Source organism: Astyanax mexicanus, chromosome 17 (assembly GCF_023375975.1).
Source record: "Astyanax mexicanus isolate ESR-SI-001 chromosome 17, AstMex3_surface, whole genome shotgun sequence".
Classification (NCBI taxonomy): domain Eukaryota; kingdom Metazoa; phylum Chordata; class Actinopteri; order Characiformes; family Acestrorhamphidae; genus Astyanax; species Astyanax mexicanus.
The window spans coordinates 38,714,751-38,740,383 of record NC_064424.1 but is presented as its reverse complement, the minus strand read 5'-3'; the positions used below and the strand labels follow the sequence as shown (position 1 = coordinate 38,740,383).

General features: G+C 38.8%; 1 protein-coding gene across 3 annotated transcripts; it reads right to left on the bottom strand.

The window, feature by feature from the left end:
• Positions 1 to 22,507, bottom strand: odf2a (outer dense fiber of sperm tails 2a). 3 transcript variants are annotated; one of them, XM_007233923.4, is made up of 19 exons: positions 22,279 to 22,506; positions 20,029 to 20,145; positions 19,475 to 19,579; positions 19,212 to 19,385; positions 18,098 to 18,285; positions 15,253 to 15,391; positions 14,967 to 15,098; positions 14,799 to 14,873; positions 13,632 to 13,703; positions 13,435 to 13,551; positions 12,769 to 12,954; positions 10,414 to 10,523; positions 7,649 to 7,784; positions 5,825 to 5,935; positions 5,262 to 5,525; positions 4,025 to 4,125; positions 3,491 to 3,653; positions 2,553 to 2,678; positions 1 to 1,691 (listed from the first exon to the last, which is right to left on the bottom strand). In XM_007233923.4, exons 1-19 carry the CDS (start codon positions 22,279 to 22,281, stop codon positions 1,518 to 1,520), a joined length of 2,493 nt encoding a protein of 830 aa, XP_007233985.3. In that variant the 5' UTR covers positions 22,282 to 22,506; the 3' UTR covers positions 1 to 1,517. The 3 variants fall into 3 exon arrangements, with proteins under 3 accessions (XP_007233985.3, XP_015456961.3, XP_015456962.3); XM_015601475.3 differs by having other exon boundaries at positions 15,259 to 15,391; positions 22,279 to 22,504; XM_015601476.3 differs by lacking the exon at positions 14,799 to 14,873 and having other exon boundaries at positions 22,279 to 22,507.
• Positions 22,508 to 25,633: the final 3,126 nt, after the last annotated feature.

Below are 25,633 nucleotides of genomic sequence, written 5' to 3'. Positions count from 1 at the left end.
TTCCAACATAAAAAGTTATTTTAATATACATCAATAATGTACACGAATGTATAAAATATACTGATGAAAAAACAATTTCTAATCCAATAATTCATACTACAACAGATTTTACATCATCAGATAAATAACTGTAAAAGTCTACAGTAAAAGTGCAGGTAGAACGTCAAACCCAAGTGAAACTAAGTTTATGAAGAGAAAAAAAAGTTCTTTGTACATTACATTACCTAGAGAAAACGGTAGCACCTATTCAGGATCCTCTGGAACAGACCACTGCTTACATTAAAAGCACATTACAAACCAATGTTTGTAGCCGCCAGGCATCCTTAAAACACGGTATTACCCTGAGTTAATACCCTGTTTAATATATACCTACTGTATATTACAACAGAGAAAACCCTTGTGAACCCAGGTAATAGATAAAAACATGCTCATACAGGTCAATTTATGTAAACATATCTGTAAATGGAATGTTTTAATACAATATGCATTTCTAGTTTGCTGCATTTCTATAAAATTCAATGGCTTTATGGTAAAAGTCATCCCTCATTTAATTCTATACACCAGTGGAACAGTTGCTAGTTTTTCCCTTTGTCTTTAAAGTCTACAATGTGTAGATCTGCAACACAAAGAGGTATGTAATAAGAATTTACATAATAAATTCAGAATGTAATCAGTGCATACAGGGAGTTATGAAGTGTAAAGCTGCAATACATAAACTATCCTGAAGATGCATTATAGATATATTTTATTTTATTATACAATTCATTATGAACAACTGCCAGATTCATATAATCACCTTCCTAAATTAGTCTAAAAATGTTTTGTTAGTTTTTTGTTTGTTTGTTTTTTTGCTTAAATCATCTCCCCGTGATGCTTTATGGTCACCTGTGGTTAAATCAAAATAAAATGTGACTTTTTAAAAGCTCTCCAAGAACTAATGATTCAGGGCCCATGCCCGATTGGTAATTAATGAGAGTTTTCCTATAATATAAAGTTTACTTTTTTATTAATAAAGGCTACTAATACTGCATAGTTTAGTTGAGTTTTTAAATTTGCATTTTTTGTCTGCAAAAACCATGAAGCTAGCTAAAAATATTATACAATCTGTGGCTGCTCTGTGAACTGTTTTCTGTATTTTCAATCGATATTTTCTATATGTTGAATTAGGAATAAGTTTCAGGTCGGTTGTATGATAAACGCTCCTCTAAAACCATTGCTCATTTGTAAATAGCCATTAAACCGCTGTTGTATGTTTTTGTGTTTCCTGAAAATTTCGGAAAAAAAATTGTTAGGCAATTGTTTTAGTGTCGAAAATATAATAAAAAGTGAAGATTGACCAAAATGAAGATACAAGCTTTACATGAACGCAAATCTATGTAGTCTATAGAGCTGTGAGAGTAGAGTCTTTGGTTCTCACATTAAATAAGTGTTTATTAAACTGAGAGTGAAATGTAAACGAGATCATGTATACGGTGTATAAAATACACAGTTTGATGTCTGTTCCCTTTAATCAGCTATTAGATTTGAGAGTGGGCTCTGAATGAAGAGCTTGTGAGAGCGGAGTCTCCAAACACATTGGTGTAGGAAGCTTTGAGGAACTGGACGTAGTTCTGCAGACTCCGGTTGGTGCTGTCTGATTGCTCCAGACGGTCTTTAATGTCCTGTAAACGGCTCTGGTACCTCGCCTCAGCCTGGGAGAGCAGAAAACAGTTAGGAAAAAGCCTCTGGATTGAATAACAATAGACAGAGCTTTATACTTGTCAATGTTGCCAGATCATCTGCCCTCTTAGTTAAGCCACATGAAAGGCTACATCCGGGAGTCTGTACAAGTCTGTATGTGTCAAATCATTTACATACCATTTCACACTTAGGACACCCTGCGCAGCTCTTTGTCTTTTTAACAAATAAAAAAAACACATTTCCATTTGTTCTGAGCTCTTTTAAACTTCCTCCCAGATTCTCTTCTCCCACTCAAAATCTGTAGGTTCTGAAAATCTACAGTTAGAATCTGGCCATGGTGATTCACACATGTCAACACTCAAGAGCAAGCCAAACTACATGTCTGACTTTAAGGCTCCTCCATCACCCTTTCTATTCATGCTGTAATAATCTGCAGCTGCTGTGCTCTGGCTGCTTCTAATTTTAGGGATTTTAATTAGAAATAAAAGTGACCTTTAACCATTTCCTTACAATAAAAGTTGTTTAAGGCTGCTGTTAAAACACAGAAATGGTAAATTACCTGTTTTGATGTTCTTATAATCATAACAATCTGGTGCAGAAATGCAGCGACATAGTATTTCTTTATTAATGGAACTTATTTGAAAATCATTACCCAGCATTCCTTATTTTAACACAAGGGGGCTTTTTCCCCTTTGCTAATTTTTCGACAATAATATTGTGAATTTTCCTGGTAGCAAACTTCTCAAAATATTCTTTTTACTTTATCCATTTATACATTTCTTTAAACTACACTACACAACTACTACAAGGTTGTGTTTTTGGTTAAATCACAAATAAATGAAATTAAACAGAGAGTCTGTAGTAATGCTTACCTCCTCTTTAGCTCGCCGCAGCTTGTTGAGCTCCGAGGTGGTCCGGCTCAGCTGAGACTCCAGGTCTATAACTTTGGACTGAGTGATGCGCTCTTTAGAAGCGGCGTGCTCTCTGGTGTGGGTCACCTGATAAAAGTCATATTCACATTATTAAAGAGTAACACAATCACAAAACCAACCTATCAACAAATATTTGATCTGCACTGCAGACACAGTGTGTACAGACTGCAGGGTAATCTGCTAATATTACTGTCTGCACTGTTATCTGTTATTTGTAAGCGATCAGATTGGATTTGCATTTCCAGACATTACAGTCACTCTGGTAAAGCGTGGACAATATGAGCCTAAAAATATTACAATATTTTAGGGTATTTTTCCCTATTTGTATTCTTGACAAAACACCATTTCTTTTTATTAAAAATATACCACTGCAGCAAAATAAATATTAAAGATCTAATTACTATAAAACTTTCACGCTTAATGCATACAGTAGTATCATAAAATACAATTAAGAGCTTTAATAGAGGAAATAAACGCTAGTGTAGCTCCATATTTCACACTCAACAACCTGGAAAAAGGAAACAAGCCATGAGCCACGTAAGTGTGTGTGTGAGAGAGAGAGAGAGAGAGAGAGAGAGAGAGAGAGAGAGAGAGACTAAATTTCAGCATAAATAAAAAGTAATCTACCTTCTGAACTTGACAGTAAGTGGCACCAGAGATTTTGTAATGTGATTATTTTATGTGAAAAAATATTCACGACTTAAACTTTCTATTAACATCCATAATTCCAACCAAACTACTAATATGGTATGGATCAGATCCAGACTATTAAAAAATAAATCTGAACACAATCTACATGTTAGGTGAGGATTTGGGTCAACACAACCAAATGTTCTCCAACAGCAGGAAAATGTCTCTTTCAGGCTCAGTGTACAGACCTGTCTCCTTGCATCGTCCAGAGCCTCTTCTAACTGCCGGGTCAAAATAGAGCACTCCCGGGACTTTTCCTCCAGACGCACCTGGCTGTTCAATATTGTCTCCTCTCTCTTAGTTATGACCTGCAGGAGGTCTCCGTTTTGTGAGTTGGCCTCCTCCAACTTTCTGTTCAAAGGGGAAAGAAAGAGTTTAAACAACTTTAAACAAACCTCAAAAACACTGTTAGATATTTACACCTTCATAATCTGAATATTCCATTACAGAGCAAGTGTTATAGCAAATATAGCTGTGTGGTCTGTTTACATCTGTAAAGTCTATTTATATATGTAAAGGCTGTTTATTTATGTAGGATCTGTTTACATCTGTAAGGCTAATGCTAATACTACTTCACCCCTTCACCCGGGAGAAAAACTCAGCTGAAGTGCAGCATTATAAACGAGTTTCGGTGAAGTGGCTCTACTGCTCCTTACTACCTGTATATACCTGTAATATCTGTTTATATCTGTAAGATCTGTCAGGCAGTCACAGTGAACTACCTGTTGAGGGCCTCCAACTTGTTCTGGAGCTGCTTGTTCTCCTCCAGTAGCACCATGTTCTTATGTTGTGCCATCTCCATCTGAGTGCCTTGCTGCTCCACCTGTACAGCAAACCAACATATATGTACTTTTTAAGCTTACTTTAAGTGACATTTGTTTAAATGTCAGTGTTACAGTGCAGACTTTCTTTTTAGAAAATGTTCTAGTTTTGTTTTGAATGTTTTTATAACTGATTATACTGATGTTTAATTGACAATTATATTGAAATTTAAATAAGAAACCATTCAAAGTATTGATATGTATATAACTATTGATATTTATTGAAATGTTTAATAACGAAGGTCAGAGCTTTGCACTAGTTATAACTTGTATCTGTTTCTTCTCCTGCTGAGGGAATGTGATTTGTGGGTTCCCCTAGACCAGTGTTTCTCAACCAGGGTGCCGCGGCACCCTGGGGTGCCGTCTGGCTTCATCGGGGGTGCCGTCAAAATATTGCGCCTCACGTGCATATTTCCTTTCCAGAGTCAGCTCGTGTCGGGGTGTGTCCCAATTCACAGGCAGCATACTCTGAAGGATGCGACCCACAGAGGCGGCGTATTACTGCGCAGCTGTGACGCAATCTGTCTTCGAATACAGACTCAGAAGGATGCAGCCCCTAAATTGGGACACACTGTAGAGTTTTTGTCCCCCACGCGATGCACGCGCTATTTTATTTCATATTCCGCCAGCAACACCCCTCGTTCTCACCTCAAGTACTGCGCCAGCACCCCCCAATCTCCCCCCCTCCCCCCCCCCCGTTCTCACCTGAAGTACTGCGCCAGCACCCACCCCCTTTCCCCCCCCCCGTAAACTGGGGTGCCGTGACATCTCGCATATATTTAAAGGGTGTCGTGATATAAAAAAGGTTGAGAAACGCTGCCCTAGACCTGTGGCCGGTAACACTAACAGCTCATGTTTATTTGCTCAAGAGAGTCAAACTATACTGCAGTACTTTAGATAAACTGTGTGTTTGCATTTGCACAGCTGTGTCAGCAATGGATGTAATTTAAAGTAGCTGAATGCATTTCTTGAAAGCATTGTGCATAAACACTTGGACATACAGAAGCACTGCACAACGTTAGGACCATTTTTTGTTGATCAAATCGCAAGTTGGGCACATTTTACTGTCTTTTTTCTCTAGGACCCCTCTGTTCAGGAACTGTAATTAAGGGATGTCCAGACTTATCCACAGATATACCTTCATGCGTAGGTCTGCCAGCGCAGACGTGAGCTCAGCACTCCTCTTCTCCTGAGCGTATTCCTTCTCCTGAGACTCCTGTAGCTGCAGCTCGCAGCGTCGCAGGGCTTCAGGAAGTGGCTCCAGCTCGGTCAGGCGGCCCAGCAGCTGCTTCCTGACCTGATCAATCTCTTCATCCAGATCCTGCCTCACACCCCGCGCGTCCCTCTCAGCCTGCTGCAGACGCACACTGTACTCATCTGACTCAGCACGCGTCTTCTGCAACTGAAGACACACACACACACACACACACACACACACACACACACAAACACAAACACACACAAACACACACAAACACACAGGTTGTGCTACTTTTCCAATGAACACAAACTACAACATTAGTTATTTGACAACCTATTTATTATCTCAAGTAAAATCTGTAACTGTACCTAAAATATTTCTTATTAAATCAAATCGGGAGCTTGGGAATCAAATTCGAACCGATTCAGGAAATCAGTGATGACACCCAGCCCTACTTTATATAATCAGTTAGCTTGAATGTGTTAGCCTGATGAACACACCTGGGTCTTGTAACTCTCCACTAAGCTTTCATACTGCTTCACCGAGGCTTTGACCTGATCCACTTCCGATCGAGACAAGGACAGCTTCTCCTCCAGAGCTGAAAGGGTGGCCTGAAGAAACAGAACTTGAACTCTGTTAAAGCAGCAGTTGCAAGAATAGATATTTCTTGCTTTCTTAAATAACATTCTTTACACATGGTCATTAAATGTGTTCTGATCTTCACAACAACAGACAAACACAGTCTTTCCAAACTAATATCACACACAAAATGATATGTTTGCATGGTTGTGTTGAACACAACATCTATTCACAGTGAGGGGGGAAAAAGGATGTGAACCCCTCAGCTAATGACTTTTCTAAGAATTAATTGGAGCCAGGATGTGATGAGATTGGATGTGTTGGTTGCTGTTCTTAAGAAGCATTGCTTGATGTGAATCATGCCTTGCACAGTTCAAGAATTGTTGACTTGCATGAAGCTGGAAAGGGTTATAAAGTATCTCTAAAAGCCTCGATGTTCATGTGTCCACGGTAAGACAGACGGTCTACAAATGGAGAAAGTTCAGCACTGTTTCTACATGGTCGTCCTGTAAAGATGAATGCAAGAGCACAGTGCAGAATGATTAATGAGGTGAGAAAGAATCCTAAAATGTCAGCTGAGGACTTACAGAAATCTCTGGCACATGCTAACATTTTTGTTGACAAATCTACAATAAGGAAAACATTAAACAACAATGGAGTTCATGGAAAGACACCAGGAGGAGAAAGAGAGAGAGAGTGCGTGCCATATGAGAGACCGCAAAAATGAGAGAAAGAGAGAGAGAGAGAGAACTCCGGTGCACTGTTTCCAGTCGCCCATGTGCTCAGAGCTAAACTTTAGTCAGTAGCGAGTTGCTAATAGCGCTGCAGCTGCACATTCCAGGCTACAATCGTTGGTTCCACAAGTCTCCTATAGACTGCACCGTGTATTCTGTATGCTTTTCAAGAAACCAAAATTGAGTTGTTTGGAAGGAACACACAAAGCTATGTGTGAAGAAAAAAGGCACAGCACACCATCATCAAAACCTCATCCCAACTGTGAAACATGGTGGAGGGGCATCATGGTTTGGGACTGCTTTGCTGCCTCAGGGCCTGGACGGATTGCCGTTATCTACGGAAAAATTAGTTAAATAAGACATTTTGCAGGAAAACTTAAGACCATCTGTCTGCCAAATGAAGCTCAACAGAGGATGGATGATGCAACAGAACAGCAACCCAAAACAGTAAAAAAAAAAAAAAAATCAACAACCGAACGACTTCAACAAAAGAAAACATGCCTTCTGGAGAGTCCTGAAATACTGTAGCATGACCCCATGAGAGCGATTCAAACCAGATATCCCAAGAATATTATAGCTGAACTGAAACAGTTTAGTGAAGAGGAATGATCCAAAATTCCTCCTGATCATTGTGCAGATCTGATCTGCAACTACAGGAAACGTTTGGTTGAGGTTTTTGCTGCCAAAAGAGGATCAACCAGTTATTAAATCCAAAGCTTCACATACTTTTCCCCCCTGCAGTGTGAATATTAACATGTTGTGTTCAATAAAACCATGCAAACATAATTTTTTGTGTGGTATTAGTTTAAGCAGACTGTGTTTGTTTATTGTTGTGACTTAATGAAGATCAGAACACATTTATTATACATATTATACATAGAACAATTTATGCAGAAATCCAAGTAATCCCAAAGGGTTAACATACTTTTTCTTGCGACTGTAAACAAATTTTCACTGTTTTTTAGCTTCTTTTCCCAGTTCTTGTCAGAGTAGACATGATCAGTATCTGACCTTTAGGCTCTGGTTCTCCAGTCGAACTGTAGTGCTCTCTGTTGTGAGGCTGTGCAGGCGATCCAGAAGTCCATCTCTTTCTGAACGGGCTTTTTCTTCTTGGGCGTGGAGCTGCTCAGTCAAATCTGTGATGCGACTGAAAGAACACATATCAGTTAATACAGTATAGATTAGGATGACTGGCTTGTACAGAATTGTACAGAACAACTACACAATGTTAGGCCTGTAACAGAAGGACATTAGAGCAAAGACAGACTTTAGATAGACATTAATGCAAGACAAAACACAAGGTGCATGGACAGTAAATACAATAGACAACAGATAATAAATACAGTATGTACAGGACCAGTCATTAGGACACACCTCTCCTCATTCAATGCGTTTTCTTTATTATTTTTTACATTGTAAATTTACTATTAAATTTAGGGCTGAGCGATATGGATAAAAAAAAAAATCTTTAATTTTTAATGGAATGGTGGTACAGGACATATATTTTAATATTTAATCCCATACGTAATAACGAAAAACACTTTTAGGATAAAGCTAAGCATGTTCCAGATTTTCATACAGTCACTTTTCATTCAGTGCCATGTCCTGTATTTTAGCATAGCCTAGTAGTTCCAGCAGCATCTTATATCATCAACAACTGAAAGACAATTTCAATTACACTGATTATAAACAACAGATTCTTTCAATTCAAGGGACACAAAAAAAAAAAAATCAGTGTGCTTTGGGAAAAAAGCTTATAACGTGCTTAAATAAGTAAATAAAAAGTGCAGTTTGAGTTAATTTTTCATTTTCTATAAATCTGGGCTTAAACAGTGTCAGGTCTATTCTCATACCCATCTGAAGGAGCTGATTGGTCATTTCAGGTTATAGTGGGCAGGTCTGCTCTAAAGTCAGTAGAGCCGCTTTACGCAGCTGCTGTATATTTTGGCTATAATCTCAGAACATGTCACATATTGGTTCTGAACTGTCTGCATTTTGTTAAAAAGTCACACAGTTACAGTTACACACAAAGATACACAGTCACTGTCTTTTTTTAGAGCATGCCATCTGAATGCGCTCGCTTTATACCTATCCTGCATAGATCTAATTAGCTGAGGAGCACACACATGCGATTGGTCTATGACTATCCATCAATAAGGCGCTTCTCAAAATAAACACTGTCAAAATTAAATACTTCTCAGTAGTTCACCAGCTAGTATAGTTTACTAACCAGCTCCTCTTCTATAACGTCTTTCATGTGTATTTTCTTTGCAAATTCTTTTCCAAAAATCACCAGTGCGCCTTGTATGTTTAATTTAGTTCTCGGGCACTGAGACTGGAGCAGCATTAGCATTAACTGCTAACTGCTGCGCTGGCCCTTTACCACTCAGAGGCGAGTGTTACTGGACTGTAATCTGCGACTTTATTGTCGGGCAGCATTTATTAGCTCTAAGCATTGCTATCCGCATCTAGCACTGCTACTAACCATGCTGTTGAAAATACTGGAAATCTAAGCTTGCTGTAAATAAATTAAAGCACTTTATTCACCCAAATAAACAGTTTTCAGGATAGAAATCTGTGTAGATTAACATCCAGTGCTTTTGTTTTTTTAAGACATTAGACACCCTTGTTTCTGACTATTGTTACCTAAAGTGCGCCTTATAATCTGGTGCACTTTATTAAAACAGAACAGAAAATTCATTGATTCATTGAATTCATTGCGCCATAAAATACTGTAAATGTAACACAGTATAATCTATATCGATATAAAATGTATTGTTTTATATATCAATATATCGGCCCAACCCTGATTGAAGATATTAGAGCTATACCACAACACATGCTGAATTATTTTTTAAGCAAACCAAAATTTGTTTTATACTTTAGATTCTTTTAAGTAGCACATTTACCCTAGAGGACAGATCTACAGACTCTTGGAATTTTAATCGATGCGTCTTAATGAGGGAGAGTCACCTGGAATAGCTTTCTCAGCATCTTAAAGGAGTTCCTGGAGGTGCTGAACAATAGTTGCTGCTTTTCATTTATGCGGTGAAGCTCCAGCTCATCCCAAATCACCATCTCAGTTAGGTTTAGGTCAGGGGATTGTAGAGCACAAACACTTTTTTTTGTTTTGTTTTTAATACTAATCTACGGTAGAAAGGTAGAAAATTGTGTGTCCAAATTGTGACTGATACTGTACATGTGTGATTAAGGTGCAGTTATTAATGACAGTAGTGAATATGTAATCCAGTGACAGGATTTGCAGTGTAGATATGTAATAAACAGTGAAGGATTAGTCTGCGTGTTTGACTGATTGCACTATTATCATCAGGTTTCCTCTTCCCAATGTTTGGGGGGCCATTTGATGTGTATAGGGCATGAATAAGCAAATCAGGAAGGACTACAACAGCAGAAAATCTAAACAGCTGATGATAGTGAGTGTTTAAAAGTCATCAGAGACTAGTCCAGACAGGAAGGTGACAAAACACAATTTACATCACAGAGGAGATTAGGTGGATGGTGGTATTTTCAAATGTAAATTTGGTCTGTTTTTCAGATACTGAGGGTTTAATACAGCTTTGCTGAACCAGACTTACATCTATGTATCTCGTTATTGCCTCTTATAATAAAGATTGACTATTTTTTATTATGAATTATTAGCAAGGGGCTTACAATGTAAAATTATGCTGTTTTTACCCGATACTTATAAGTTTAATGTTTAAAGGAAATCTCAAAACCCAGTTCAGATGTTTAGAAAAAGGGCTTGTAGTCCTCACTTATTCAGCAAAGTGATCTCAATAACTAGTTGTCCTTTATCTTTCAGCTCCTTTGCATGGCGACTGCTCCAGTTCTCCGCAGCTGAAACAGCATCTGCCAGCTGACTTTCCTACAGAACACAGGAGAAAGTTTCACTTTTTTTAAAATGTATGCCTGTGAAATCATGTGCAAACTTGCATCTTTTTAAGTCTAAACACACTCAGGGAAATAATTATTTGATTAGGGTAAATATTTATCTGATTTTGTAAGTTTGCCCACTGACAAATACATAAATAGTCTTACAGGGGGGTAATTTTAACAGTGAGAAATAGAAAATCAAATATAAAAATCCAGAAAATTACATTGTATAAATTCTATATATTTATTGGCATTTTGCAGAGAGAAATAAGTATCTGATTCCTTACCAACCATTAAGAGCTGTGGTGTCTACAGGCCAGTTAGGCGCTACTAATTAACTGATTACCTGCATTAGAGACAGCTCTCTTAAATTGTCACAGACTCTAACCACTACAACAAAGACCAATGAGCTTTCTAAGGATATCAGGGACAAGATCATAGACCTGCACAAGGCTGGAATGGGCTACAAAACCACAAGTAAGATGCTGGGTGAGAAGGAGATGGCTGTTGGTGCAATAGTAAAGAAAAATGGAAGAAATACAAAACGTCAATCGTCATTAACCTGGGGCTCCATGCAAAATATCACCTTGTGGGGTATCCATGATCATGACGAAGGTGAGAGATCAGCATTAAACTACACAGGGGGAACTTGTTAATGATCTCAAGGCAGCTGGGAGCAGTCACTAAGAATACTACTGGTAACACATTATGCTGTTACGGATTAAAATTCTGCAGTGCCCACAAGGTCCCCCTGCTCAAGAGGACACATGTGCAGGCCCATCTAAAGTTAGCCAGTGACCACATGGATGATTCTGAGGGTGATTGTAAGAAGGTGCTGTGATCAAATGAGACAAATATTGAGCTCCATGGCATTAACTCAAATCACCAAGTTTGAAGGAAGAGAAATGCTGACTATGACCCAAAGAACACAAACCCCACTGTCAAGCATGGAGGTGGCAACATTACATTTTGGGGGTGTTTCTCTGCTCAGGCACAGGCCTACTTCACTGCATCATTGGGAGAATGTATAAAGACATGCACTATAAAATCCTGAGTGATAAACTCCTTCCTTCCACCAGGACATTAAAGAAGGATCATGGCTGGGTCTTCCAGCATGACAATGACCCAAAACATACAGCCAAGGCAACAACGGAGCAGCTCAAAAAAAAAGCACATTAAGGTCATGGAGTTGCCAAGTGACAGCCTCAAAATCTTAATAATATAGAGATGATCTGCAAAGAGTGGATTAAAATTCTTTCTGACATGTGTGCAAACCTCATCATCAACTGCAAAAATGTCTGACTGCTGTGCTCGCCAACAAGGGTTTTGCCTTTAAGTATTAAGTCTTATTAACCAGAGCGATCAAATGCTTATTCCTCTCTACAAAATGCAAATTAATGTATATAATTTATACAATGTGATTTATTTCATTTCATTTTTGATGTTCTCTCTCAATGTTAAAATTAACTTGCCCTTAAAATCATAGACTGTTTATATCTTTGTCAGTGGGCAATCTTACAAAATCAGCGCGAGATCATATAATTATTTCCTTCAGTATTTCCTTCAGTGTATGATAAAAAAGTCCTGTACTTATCCCTTGAAAAACTTATTACAACACATAGATTAAGATTTATGTTATACATGTACACTGACATTGTACATGGAGAGCAGTACCTACACTGATCAAGAAATGTTACCTTAGGCAACTGCTTGGGAATGGGCACATCTGTATAGGTTGTGAGCTGATATCTTGTGAGTAAGGCTAAAGAATGAGCAGAGTTTGAGAAAGTCCTGATAGCAGGTGACGATGGATGGGATGTTCAATTTCTGAAGTTGTGTTTTGTGTATTTAACATTCCTCCACTCACAGTGTCACGTGTGTATCGGGAATACACCATAGAAGGCTAATATAACCACCCATAGTGGACAGTGCAGTGGGTGGTAATGATGGTGACTGGCTATGTCTGGCTGGAATGGTCTGTGCAAACAGACAAAACTCTGGCAGGAGGCCCCACACACATATCAAATCAAATGTATTTGTATAGCGCTTTTTACAACTGGTGTTGGCACAAAGCAGCTTTACAGAAACATGATCACAGGACAAAGAATCAGGCAAAACATTAAACATAGGAAATACACAATACAGAACCCCCAGTGAGCGCGGAGGCAAGGAAAAACTCCCTCAGAGCTGCAGGAGGAAGAAGAAACCTTGAGCCAGGGCACTCTTGATCCACTTACCATCTCCGCCAGCTGGGCACCGAGCTGTCCGGCAGTGTCTTCGCTGCGCTCTGCTCGTTGTTTCTGGGCCCGCGTGGCTTTCTTTAAGGCCTCCTTATCTGCCTCTGCTCGCTGCTTCATCTCCTTCAGCTGCTCCTGCAGGTGCTCCAGCTCCCCCTGCTGCTGATTTGCTGATCGCTCCAGGTTCTAAAACCAATAAATCTGTTACTAGCTCAGAAAACACACTGATGCACAACAGGTGTTGGTTTTCTTCTCTGCACATACATTATGGATAAATTAAAACTCACCCCCCAATTTGACTTATAAAAATACTGCTTCATTACTTCACATGGTGGCGCTATAATCAAATGAATAGAGTAATCCTGTGGTGTAGGATATTGGTTGTTAAATTCTGTGAAACTAATAAATCCACAAATCCTGGTAATCACTTATTTTGGAGTGTTTTATCCTTTTCAGTAACACAAATGCCGTTAAGTATTATAGAGAACGGCCCTGTGATATATTGAGTATCGCAATATAATTGCTGTTGTGGACAACATATCGTGATAACATTATAATGAGATGCCCTGTGATTTCCACCCCATGCACAATAAAGGTATACATGGTACAGTTATTTCAAAAACAGTGTAAATAGACCAAATACAACACATATATAATGTATAATACCCTAATCTGTACAGCAAGACGGTTGTTGTCAGACTCCTTGCTGCGTAGCTGGCCCTGTAGATGAGCCCGGGTTGACTCCAGGACTTTGGACAGCTCGCTCGTAGTCCTTGAATTCTCCTGTAACAGAAAACTTGTTAAAACCCACAATAGGGACCACCATTATTATAAGTGGAGGTACTGCCATGTCCTCAGATTACCTTTTCATTCTCTAGAAGAGAGGACAGCTGATTGACTTCTTTATCTTTATCCTGAAGTTTCATCTGAAGTTGCTACAGTAAAAAAAGACGTTCTCAGTGTTAAGCCAGGATACGTCCACTACGGAGTACACATGCCATATTCATTTATTCTGTCAAGCCTCATTCTCTAGAAAGAATTTTGAGTACATATCAACCCCCTCCCCCTACAATCATTTATGACAATAACGGGCACATATGGTATTGTCTCATAAACCCACATTTTATTCAAAACAGAACAAAGAACAAACATTTTTGAGAGAAGAATGTTAACCCATTTTTGGGTTAACAGTTTTTTTTTATTGCTGAGGTAGGCCACCCCTTTTTCTGCAAAGCCATGCTTTTGTGATGGATGCATAATATATGGTGTAGCATTCTCTTGCTGAAATTCCCAAGGTATGTTGTCTGGAATGGATTACATACTTTAAAATCTTTATATGCTGTTCAGTTCAGCATTGATGGGGCTTTTCCAGATGTGTAAATTGATAACAAGCTAGATTGTCCCTCTTTGCTGTTCCCAAAAAAAAGAGTATTTCTGAATATATTGCCTCACTTTATCTTTAGCTATTTTAGATTATGTTGACATGAGGCTTTGCATGATATTGCCTCTGTATTAAAAATCAATGACCTCTGCATATCCCTCCTGAGTCTATACAGTGATTTCAGAGTACAGAATTAGTACAGCCTGTTTTTAAGGAGGTGCAGCATGAGGGGCCAAACTAACATCCAATACTGACCATCAGACTTGTCCCTTGTGTGCAGGAATTTTTCCAGGTTCTCTGAATCTATGTACTGTAGATGGTGGGATATCCAATGTCTTTGCTTTTTTACATTGAGGATTATTTAAAAGTGCTGAGTGCGGACATTTTCTGAAATTGTTCTGCACTTTTTTAGATGCAGTTTTTTATTTTTGAGGTATTATATTATATTATATTAATATATTATGAATATCTATTATGAATACAATATGGGACTATGAGATTGGCAATTATTGCATTCTGATTTTATTTACATTTATTTACATTTTAAAGATCTGGAACATGGGAAGTTTACAGCATTATGTTTCAGTGGAATTAGGTCTGTTCATTCTGGTTAAAGAGGAATATTTTCATGTAGAAAACAGAGACAAACCGAGTTCTCTGCCTCAGTATCAGTGAGCTTCTTCAGGAGAGAATCTTTCTGCTCTAACAGTCGAAGCGAGTCCATCTGTCAGACAAAAATGAAGGCGGGCATGACAATGACCACATGGAATTTTCTATACTATTAAGAGGCTGCCCTCTGCTGGAGGAAAAGTGGTACCTCACGCCCGTGCTGTTCCTTCAACAGGCGACGGAGCGTTCTGTTAGTGCTCTCAAACGTCTCCAGCTTCTGCAGAAGAAGATCCTTCTGCCGGGCCAGCAAAGAAGATTCCGACCCAGACATCCTCTTCTCCTGTGTAAAAATACAGCAAAGATTTATATGAGACAGCAGACTTGCTTAAAGATGTGACAAATAGAAGTCAATACAGGTGATAAATAAACGTTCGATAAAAACATTTAATGCCCACTCCGTCACTTTACTACTTATTCTATACTGATTTGCTCACACTCACACTCCTGGACATCCTGCTGAAAGTTTCACGGAGGGCAGAAACCTGCTTGGCAGCTGCATTGCTGTCCAGCTCTGCTTCCAGCAGCTTCCTGAGCAGCACGTCCTTCTCCATCTGTAGGCTGTCCCTCTCCATCCTAAAAACACAACACAGAGAGACACATGGAGTCAGATGTATGTTACTGTGCTCAATACTGCTATGGAAACAACCTCTGAGAAGGAAAAAGCCACTTCAATATGTGGTATTAAAATCCGATTCACATCAGATTTGCCGAAATGTGACTCTTTCAATGGCCAGATCAAAGAGAAGAAAAAATGGACTTCATTGGCGAGATAAAGAGATAAAAGAGCTCAAATATGTGGGGCGATGTCTCTGTTCCAATAATATTCAAAGGCTTGTGTCACAGCTGTGCGGTGTTCCTAATGAATTGGCTGAATGCAGCTACAGATCACAGCTGCAGCCTGAACTTATTTATAGCTCAGATTTTGACAAGATTCTGGAACAACACAAAGTGTGCTAACAGTAAATGGGTCTTTCTGAATCTACTACAGTTTTGGACAATTATGTTTTGTTCCCTGGACAGGGGAACAAGGCACAAAATATTTTCCTAAAATCATCATAAGTGCACCTTATAATCCAGTGCACCTTATGTATGAATTTGACCAGTCAGGTTGTAAGAAGCAGTAAAGCCACTCTGCAGTACAGATTTATACATGACTTTCAGTTTAGTTCTTCAGCAACGAGACTTGAGCACTTTTAGCATTAGCCGCTAATTGCGCTAGCTTTTTTGTCGTTCAGAGATATTATGGGCTTCCAGCACTGCTGGAGCTGCATTAGCATTACCCGCTAACTGCGCTAGCTCTTTCGCTGTTTAGAGGCGATTATATCGAACTGTAGCCTGAGTGTTTAATGTGTTTATTACCATGTTTAATAAGGTAGTGTGGGAGGAACCGAAACCTAGTATCACCCTGGCTTACCGGAACACTCCGGGTTCCTCAATGTGGCGCTGTCAGTTGACATAAGCCACTAACCACGGCTAGCCTTACTGGAAATCTGGAAACCTAAGCTTACTGTAAATAAACTGAAGCACTTTATCCACCCAAATAAATAGTTTTCAGGAGAGAAATCTGCGTAGACTAACATCCAGCACTAGTTTGATTTTTGAATAAAAAATGTTTTCAAGATTACAGTTTTGTTTACTTCGCTTAGCTTTACAAGTCACCCAGTGGTGAGACCTGGTGAATTAGAAGGAAAACATGGCGACACCCCTGTTCCTTACAAGTGTTGCATAATGCGCCTTGTAATCCAGTGTACCTTATGTGTGAAAATAGAACAGAAAATAAGAGTTTTTATTAATAGTGCACTTTATACACCGCGTTCCAAATTATTATGCAAATTGGATTTAAGTGTCAAAGATTTTTTTTCCCTCAATATAACTCATGGATGGGATTGTGTCTCAGGGCTTTGTGATAATTAGTTTGCCAAGTGAGTCCAATTAAAAGAAAACTACTTAAGAAAGATATTTCACATTATTAAGCTGGCCACAGGTTTCAAGCAACATGGGGGAAAAAAAAGGATCTCTCTGCTACGGAAAAGCGTGCAATGCCTTGGACAAGGTATGAAAACATTAGATATTTCACAAAAACGTAAGCGTGATCATCACACTGTGAAGAGATTTGTGGCCGATTCAGAGCACAGACGGGTTTATGTAGATAAAGGTAAAATGAGGAAGTTTTCTGCCAGGCAAGTTCATCGGATTAAGAGAGCAGCAGCTAAAATGCCATTACAAACCGGTATTTGAAGCTGCTGGTGCCTCTGGAGTCCCGTGAACCTCAAGTTGTAGATCCTTTAAAGGCTTGCTGAGGCACGAACCTACTGACTGACCACTTTCTGCCATGGTACAAAAAGCAGGACTGTGCCTTCCAGAGCAAAATCATCTTCATGCAGGACAATGCACAACTCATGCTGCAGAGTATACCTCTGTGTCATTACCTGCTATGGGCATAAAAGGAGAGAAACTCATGGTGTGGCTCCATCTTCCCCTGACCTCCTGAACCCCATAGAGAACCTTTTGAGTATCATCAAGCTGCAGATCTATGAGGGTGGATGCAGTTCGCATTAAAACAGCAGCTCTGGGAGGATATCCGGACATGGCAAAGAAATTCAAGCACTCACATGTTTAATGGATGTAAGAATTGTGAAGGTGATATCAAAGAAGGTTCCTGTGTTAACATGTAACTTGGCCTGTTAGGATGTTTTTGATTTCTGTGAATGTGACTCCTAATGTTGCAAATTCAACAAATTACCATTTTTAGTTCTTTACAACCTATAAAATGTTTTGAAACTCTGCTGGGCATAAAAATGTGGAACAGGGCATTTGTTTTTTTGGAGAACATATCATCTGTTATCATCGGGAGGTTTGTTCAGTAAATTTTGATTTATACTCTTAATGGGTGATGAATTTTATTATACTGACTGTCATTTACCTCGACCATTTAGGAAAAGCAGGGAAAAATATCATTTGCATAATAATTTGGAATGCAGTGTAATACGCTGCACCTTATAATGCAATAAATACTGTAGTACTAGTATTAGTACTCGTAGCTATAATTTCCTTTCAATGGAAAATAGCCATTCAAAATGACGTGTAGCCCAAGACTTCAACAAGGCTTAACCCTGTCTTGAAAAACACCTCTTAATTCTCCAGATATGGAACAAGTCATGTCCTAGACTGAACGGCAGTGCCAGTGGCACACCACTATTAGATGTTATTTTTAGTCTAGGCTTTAGTCTCCTCTCCTTTATTAGTCCCACAGTGGGGAAATGTAGAGTTGTACCATACCTGCCATAATCACTTTCTTCCAGAATTTTTTCCATGGACTCCCGGAGGAGAGTGTTCTCCCGCTCTGTGATTTCCAGCTCCTTGGCAACCTCAGCAAGCTCCTCCTCCTGCTCAGCAATGACACGCTGGGAGACGTTAAGCCTTTCAGACTGGCGCTCCAACAACTGCTCCTTCTTACGCAGTTCCACCTGCAATTATACACAGGAAACCTTTATCTGTGAATGAGAGATTTTATGTTGGAGAGCTAATATAATTTCTCATTCAGTAATCACTCAAATGCAGGCAGAGTCCCAGGATGACAGCCATCTGTTTAGTGCAGTACTGCACAGTTTTCTGATTTTCCTGCTCACAAAAACCTGGTTTAATTTATCTGTCAGTCGCCAAGGACTAAGCACTCTCTGACTCTGATCAGGATTAGGAATGTCCTGATGTGATCCAGTGGATCAAGATTAAATCTAATCCAGGCATATATATTAAAGAAGTATGGGATATTTGTAGGCTGATCTTTTGTAATTTTATATATATATATATATATATCTGTAATACCATGACCATGCTTCATTAACTAACTAAATTAACTGATTAAAACAAACCTGATGAAATAAACATTAGCATTTTTCCAATCACAATATTTATCACAGAACATCAAAACATCACAGTGCCAGTTTTTCCCCCCCAATATCAAGCAGCTCTAGTGTGGAAATCTGAGCTCCAGCTGTATAAGCCTGTACATTTCTGTACAGAACTGCACTGAGTGGAAACACAACTGAAAACAGCTGCTTACCTAAAACTCTAAATGTAGCTTTCTGACTGTTGCAGCTGTCGTTCTGATGCTGTATGTCTGTACAGTTTGCTTTAGAAACGTCCAATAGTGATTCACAGCTGATCGATCTTTGCATCTCTACAATATACCACTATAAAATTGGTATTTTACATCAGAAGTTCAAGGCGAGAACCACTACACACACCCCAACTGATTCACAGCAGTGTTTTAAAATAACTGGGAACTGAATAATCTGGAAGATCAGTCAGACTGGATTGGGACAACAATGCACACAACAAATAACCACAAATAACCAGGTCTGTGGTGTGTTTTTGCATTCTGTCACTGTACCTCATTCTTCAGTGTGCTGACCTCCGTCATCAGGCTGTCGATCTTCTTCTCATACTGGTTAATGCGTCCGTGGAGCGCCTCCTCTTCATCAGTGGAGAGGTCTTCCATCCGGAGAGCTGTTTGAGAAGGTTCTAGATCAGCCATAGGGGTGATATCCAAGCGATGTGTGGGCCCCTGTAAAATAAATGACAAATCAGTGCTTAATAAAGGGATCTTGCATAAATCACCATGAATGTCAAATTCTTTGTTTTCGTTAAGCCAACCTCCCACTTGTACGATGCATCTCGTGTTGAGGCCTTCCCTGGAGGAATCCATGGCACCCTTGTCTTCACTTTAGCAGTTGGACGTAAACCACCTTTTGATTTGACCTGCAAAATTAGGGGGGAAAATGTCCTTCTTCTGACACAAAACAATTCCAAATCAATATGAAGAGTAGCCACTGTCCATGTTGTATGTAATCACAGACTGATAGGCTTAAATGTATTATATCATGATATTTATTGACATTTTCACAAGACACAGTATTTATCATGTTTTGACAAAATGCATAGCAGCAAAGTACTCGTTCATATACAGTACAGTTCTTAATTTGTTGCACATCAGCCAACGTTTTTTTTTGTTTTTTTTTACATCCTGGGTCGGTGTTCTTTAAGCACTGGTGAACTGATATACTTGTTAAAGCATCTTGTTAATAAAATAAGAAAATGTATAAGGATATAACAAAAATTATATATTGCCCAGCTCTGGTTGCAGCCATATTATTAGCCATATGTTTTATATTTTATTGAGCTGTGTGTATGTAGGGGGAGTGTCAAACCTGGGCTGTCTTTGTGGGGCTGCTCTTTGTGCCCTTCTTTACATGCACGTGTACAGGTGTGCTATCATTGACGTGCACATGTAACGGCGGGGAGGAGCTGGTTTTCATCGCCTTTTTCTGTGGGGAAAATGAATAATCATTATCAGACCATGGAAAGAGGCTGCATGACAGTGCGAACAAACTTAACTGTTAAACTGTTAATTCTGTAAAATCCAGAAATTTCCTTTATTGGCTGAACTGGGTGTGCTGGAACCGGAAACAGCTAAACCGTGCAAAGTTGTTCTTTTAGGGGTGAAATGATTACTCGAGTAATTCAAGTTACTCGATTTGAAAAATGCATTGAGTAATTTTCTGTGCCTCGAGGAAACGTTTATTTAATTTTAAATACTTTTAATGTGACACAGCCTGCATAGTGTTAAGTCACCCGCTCACAGGAAGAAGGAGGAAGCGGCGGAGGTTTTTAGTTGAGAAGCAGGAGGTTTTTAGTTGAGAAGCAGGAATATGAATGGAAAAAAGGGCAATAGTACGCCAACATTTTAGGCTCGACAGCAAGAACAACTCTTCAATGCTGCAGCATCTAGACAGAAGACAACCAGAATAGAGGTCAATTTAACTTAAAAAATCTATGAGATTAACATTAATGTATAATAACATAACGACAGCCCTGTGAAGTGCTAATTATTAGAAATACTGTCCAATGTGTGTCCAGTTTATTACAACGGAGACAAGTTCTCGACTTAATACAGGCTTTATGTAATCAGTTAGGAGTTTAGAACACATACATGTTAAAGTTAGCTAAGCTAAAGTTACTTTAGTCGGAATACACAAACTATATTATGTATTTCATTATGTTTTAGTTATATCTATTAATTAGACCTGAGTAGTGCAAAATGTAATAAATAAACAAAAAAGCAACATTTTTCATACTTTTGTTGTCACAATTATTTCACAGATCCTGAAGTATTTCAGGGAACATACCCTGTCCAAGAAGGAGAATCCACTGACTTTGTGGGAAAAAATTCAGCACATTTATCCAACACTGGCAGAACTGGCAACAGCTAAGATGCACAACATAAAGGCATTTTTTATTGACTAATGCCCTATATTTTTAATCCTAAATTGAAATAATTTAACTTAATTTATTTAATATTAATGTTTTACTTTATTTATGTATATTTGGTGTTTTATTTATTTCTATTTGTGTTTGCAATTTTGAAATGTATGTAATATAAAAACAATTGGTCATTCATTATTAAGTGAAATGTCTTGTTTTCTCTTGTGTATTTTTAACTGCTTGAATTGCTTTAGGCATTTAATTGTAATGAGTTGGGGTGGTTGGGGTTTTGATTCATCAACCCTGATTGCTTGGCCATTGAATGCAATCAATCCTGCACTGCAATTCTTCAAAGTCAAGTGAAAAGTCTTTCCCTGGACAGTAGAGACTATTTTAGCAAAAGAAAGATATGAATCATTGTTGACAGAAATGTGCAAATGCACACAAGCAGCTTGTCTTGTTGCTGTTGAGAAGTTAACCCTGTGGAGCAGGGGAACTGTGTTCTCTGGAATGATGGAGCTCCCTCCAATACTTTAGGATGAGTTGGGGCTGTGGGGATTGTGATTTAAAAACCTGAGCTCACTAATGCTCTGTCACTGAATGCAATCAACAATGCACAGCAATGCTTAACAGTTACTTCAGCAAAAGAAGGAAAAACAGTGTCCCAATACTTCTACACCTAATTTCAGAAAAAATCTATAATTGGGCAGGTATCTCAGTACTGTTGATGAGTTGTTGGGTGAGTTGATTTGGTAGTTGGGGGGAGGATGAGGTGGGTGGTGTACATCCAACATCCTGACTTCACTAAAACTCTAGGTTAGTTAATCCTCACTGCAATGCTGCAACATCTAGTAGAACGACTGTTACTTCAGCAAAGTCAGGATAAACTCTTTTAAATGTCTCTGATTTCAGAAATAAAACTACAGCTTATTAAGCAAGTGTCCCAATACATTTGTTTATATATCGTAAGTAAACATAAAGAATGTAAAGCTGCAATATAAAGGAATGACTCTAAAGCAGAGGAAGGTCAGTATCTGGTCTGTCTATTTTTGGTCTTTAGCTGTGTAACCCTGCTGCTCTATCAGTACTGAGTAATCGTGTTAGCCAGCAGTTACCTAATATCACATATCTACAGCTCTCTTACCTCTCCGGCAGCCTGGCTGCTTCATACGCGCTAATTAATAAACATTTCTTACCATCCGAATAAAACCCGATGAGAGTCCGGGTTGTGCGCTTCTACAGCAAGGGTAATCTGGGGCTCAGTTAGCGATAGTTAGCCCCGCTGGCTAATTCTCCCCCTTAACAACACACACTGCTGCTACAGCTCTCTTCCGCTGCCCACAACCGGTCGCTGTCCTGATTGGCTGATTCAAAAGCGTACCCTGCTGTGATTGGCGGAAGCAATTCTGGCTTGCGTCCGTTTCCATCTTACGTTGCCCGGAGTTACCGTGTCAATAGAAACGAAGCCCAGCGCTGAGAAACTAATAACCAGCGCGCTGCCTGATCTCTCCCAGCTCTGTCTCTCCACCTCTTGTTGGGAAAACCGCACTACCCGTCTCCAGTGCGTTCTAATAAAGTCTAATAAAACATGTATATTTTTACAAGCTTTTTAAGTCATGTTACCCAAAACTTGTGACATTTAAAAAGCATGTTTAAAAGCAAGTCCACTAATTTGTTTAATTTTCTCTCAAGGAAGTCTTTATTTTAAAGAAATGGTTGACTGCACTGTAACCTGACCTCTCCACAACACAACTGATGGGCCCAACCCCATTGATAAAGCAAAAAAATCCACAAAATAACCCTGATAAGGCACACCTGAAAACCGTTTCAGGTGACCACCTCCTAAAGCTCACTGAGAGAATGCCAAGAGTGTGCAAAGCAGTAATCAGGGCAAAGGGTGGCTATTTTGAAGAAACTAGAATATAAAACATGTTTTGGTTATTTCACCTTTTTTGTTAAGTACATAACTCCACATGTGTTCATTCATAGGTTTGATGCCTTCAGTGAGAATCTACAATGTAAATAGTCATGAAAATAAAAAAAACGTACAAGGTACATGTAAGCCCTGATTTCTCCCAAGGTTTCTCTCTCTTCCAGCGCTGAGCAAGTTTTTCTTGCCTCTGTCGCTCACTGGGGGTTCTGCCATCTATGTTTTGTGTAGTTCTCTATCCTGTAACCACTTTTCAGCAAAGCTGCTTCGTGACATCATTTACAGTGCAACAGTGCAATATCCAAGTCCAGGTCTTGGGGTACCTACCTGAAATTAATTATTGCTACATGTGATGTCTGCTATACATCTCTGTTGACTGTTTTTTATGTTACACTGTTTATGGTAAAAACGTGTTGATTCTTTCTAATTAATTATATTGAAATAAGGATATCAGCTCTTGCTTTTGCCTGAACAGTAGGAGGCGCTCTTGCCAGGATTCATTACAAGTTACAGGACAGCAAAAAGAAAACCCTATGGCTGCATCCCAATAACTACCACCTTACACATTATTGGTATTTCTTATATACTAATATTATTAGTGTGGGTTTGGCAGGTTGCGTTTTGTATATTTTTCTGATACTGCTATAAAAACGAATTGTTTCTCCACATTTCTGCTACACTAAATTTGATCTGCATTTTTTTTGTAATATTATTCCAGTAAGTAAATCCTTTTGCTTTGTATTGTGGGATAATAGTGTCCATTATTAACACACCCAAAACCTGTCTGGTTCTGATTATGTATCAGGGATATTTGAGGATACTCAACTTTTACACATTTTACCTATACTACATATGACAACTCAAAACCTAGTTAATATTAGTAAATAGCAGGGGAGACTGGGGTAAGATGAGCCATTTTTTTATATTTAGGATCACTACATCAAGGCAATCATACATTTGTTGTAAACTAATGTATCTGCAAATATTTTAGGATGTTGTGCATCCCTTCAAACAAAAAGAATAAGTGTAAACAACTATATCGATAATATAGCATGTCCAAAAAAGGATGTCTCGTGGCACAACTTATATGGGGTAAGTTGAGCATTTGAGCGGGGTAAGATCCGTATCCCTACAACACCCCCCCCCCCCCCCCCCACACACACACTTCTATACACGCTATCTATACACCACCCTTCTCCTACCTTCTCCCTCCCTAAATAACAGTCTTTTCTTCACATTCATGTGTATTTTTTATTTATCATACACAATTTAACAGGTACAATGACTTTTATTTTTTTACATGTACTTTTATTATTACTGCATTTTACTGCTAAACAGCTGTTTTATATATATAAAAAAACAGATCCAAATGCCTTAAATTGCTCTTAGAACAGCCGTGTTTTTGGAAAGAAAACACTAGAACGGGATACTTTGTCCAGACTAATAACACGTTTAAACAATGTGAGCTGAAACTCTCATCATTTCATCATCCTTCCTTCCTATATCTAACCTCTCTTCTCCATCTTTGTGAAACTCCTCAGTCCATCCACCTCCCACCTCCACTATTACTCACTGTTCCACCTGTCGAGGTTGCAGGGGAATACATGCTGTGCCAAAGATTGCCAACTCTGTGAGGTTTAGGGAGTTTTGCGATTACATTGCATTTAGAAAAAAGAATCCTTCATGTTTCTCTTTGAAAGTAAAGGTGGGTTTACCAACTTACCCCTGGCCAAATGGCTCAACTTACCCCAGAGCTACCTTATTGATTTTTTGTCTCCACAGCTAAAATCGTGCACTTTTATGCTTGGTTCATGACCTTATGTTGTAGGTCATAGATACCACAGTTAATGTATAAAACAAATTTAAAATGATCTATTTTGGTCTAAACACTATTCTCATTAAACTTATGATAGACTAATTCACTTTTAGGATTTTCTTTAGGAAAAAATGTCTAACCACTTTACCCATGTGGTTCTTACCTTCACAGACTTCATGTAATGGTGGCTTCCTTCTAAATATTTGCTCACATGATCAGTTTTTTTTTACCGTTTTCTGTCAACAAGGGGTGGCTCAACTTACCCCAGTCTCTCTTATACATTTAGAATGCACCCATACACATATCTACCTCTATACATAGGTAATGTAGCTATCCGCGGTCCTAATAGAAATTGAATTAATTACATTTAGTGCTTCAAATTAACTTATGTATTTATTAAAATAGCAATTCAGTGATGAATAGTGCTGTCACATTTCTTACCACAGTCCAAACACATGCTGTCAGGTGAATTGGAGATGCTGAAAATCTCCCATCGGTGTGTGTGTTTGTGTGTTTTGTTGCTTGCATGGGAATCATAGCGTGATTATTACAATTTTCTTTACTACTTATCAATTTGCGGGAGTGGGACTACATGCTCCCGCATTGCCTGGATTGATTAAACTCCCACTTCTGCCAATTACAATTCTGCTCTGTCCCTTGCCGCAACATATTTTGACGGGTCCCGCAAGTCCTGTGGGACTCCCGCGGGAGTGCAGACCTCTAGTTCTTTCTAAAGGTCTTTTTCCACACTATGTGAGTTTCACAGTAACATAAAATAAATATTAAGTATTAAAAAACAAAAACA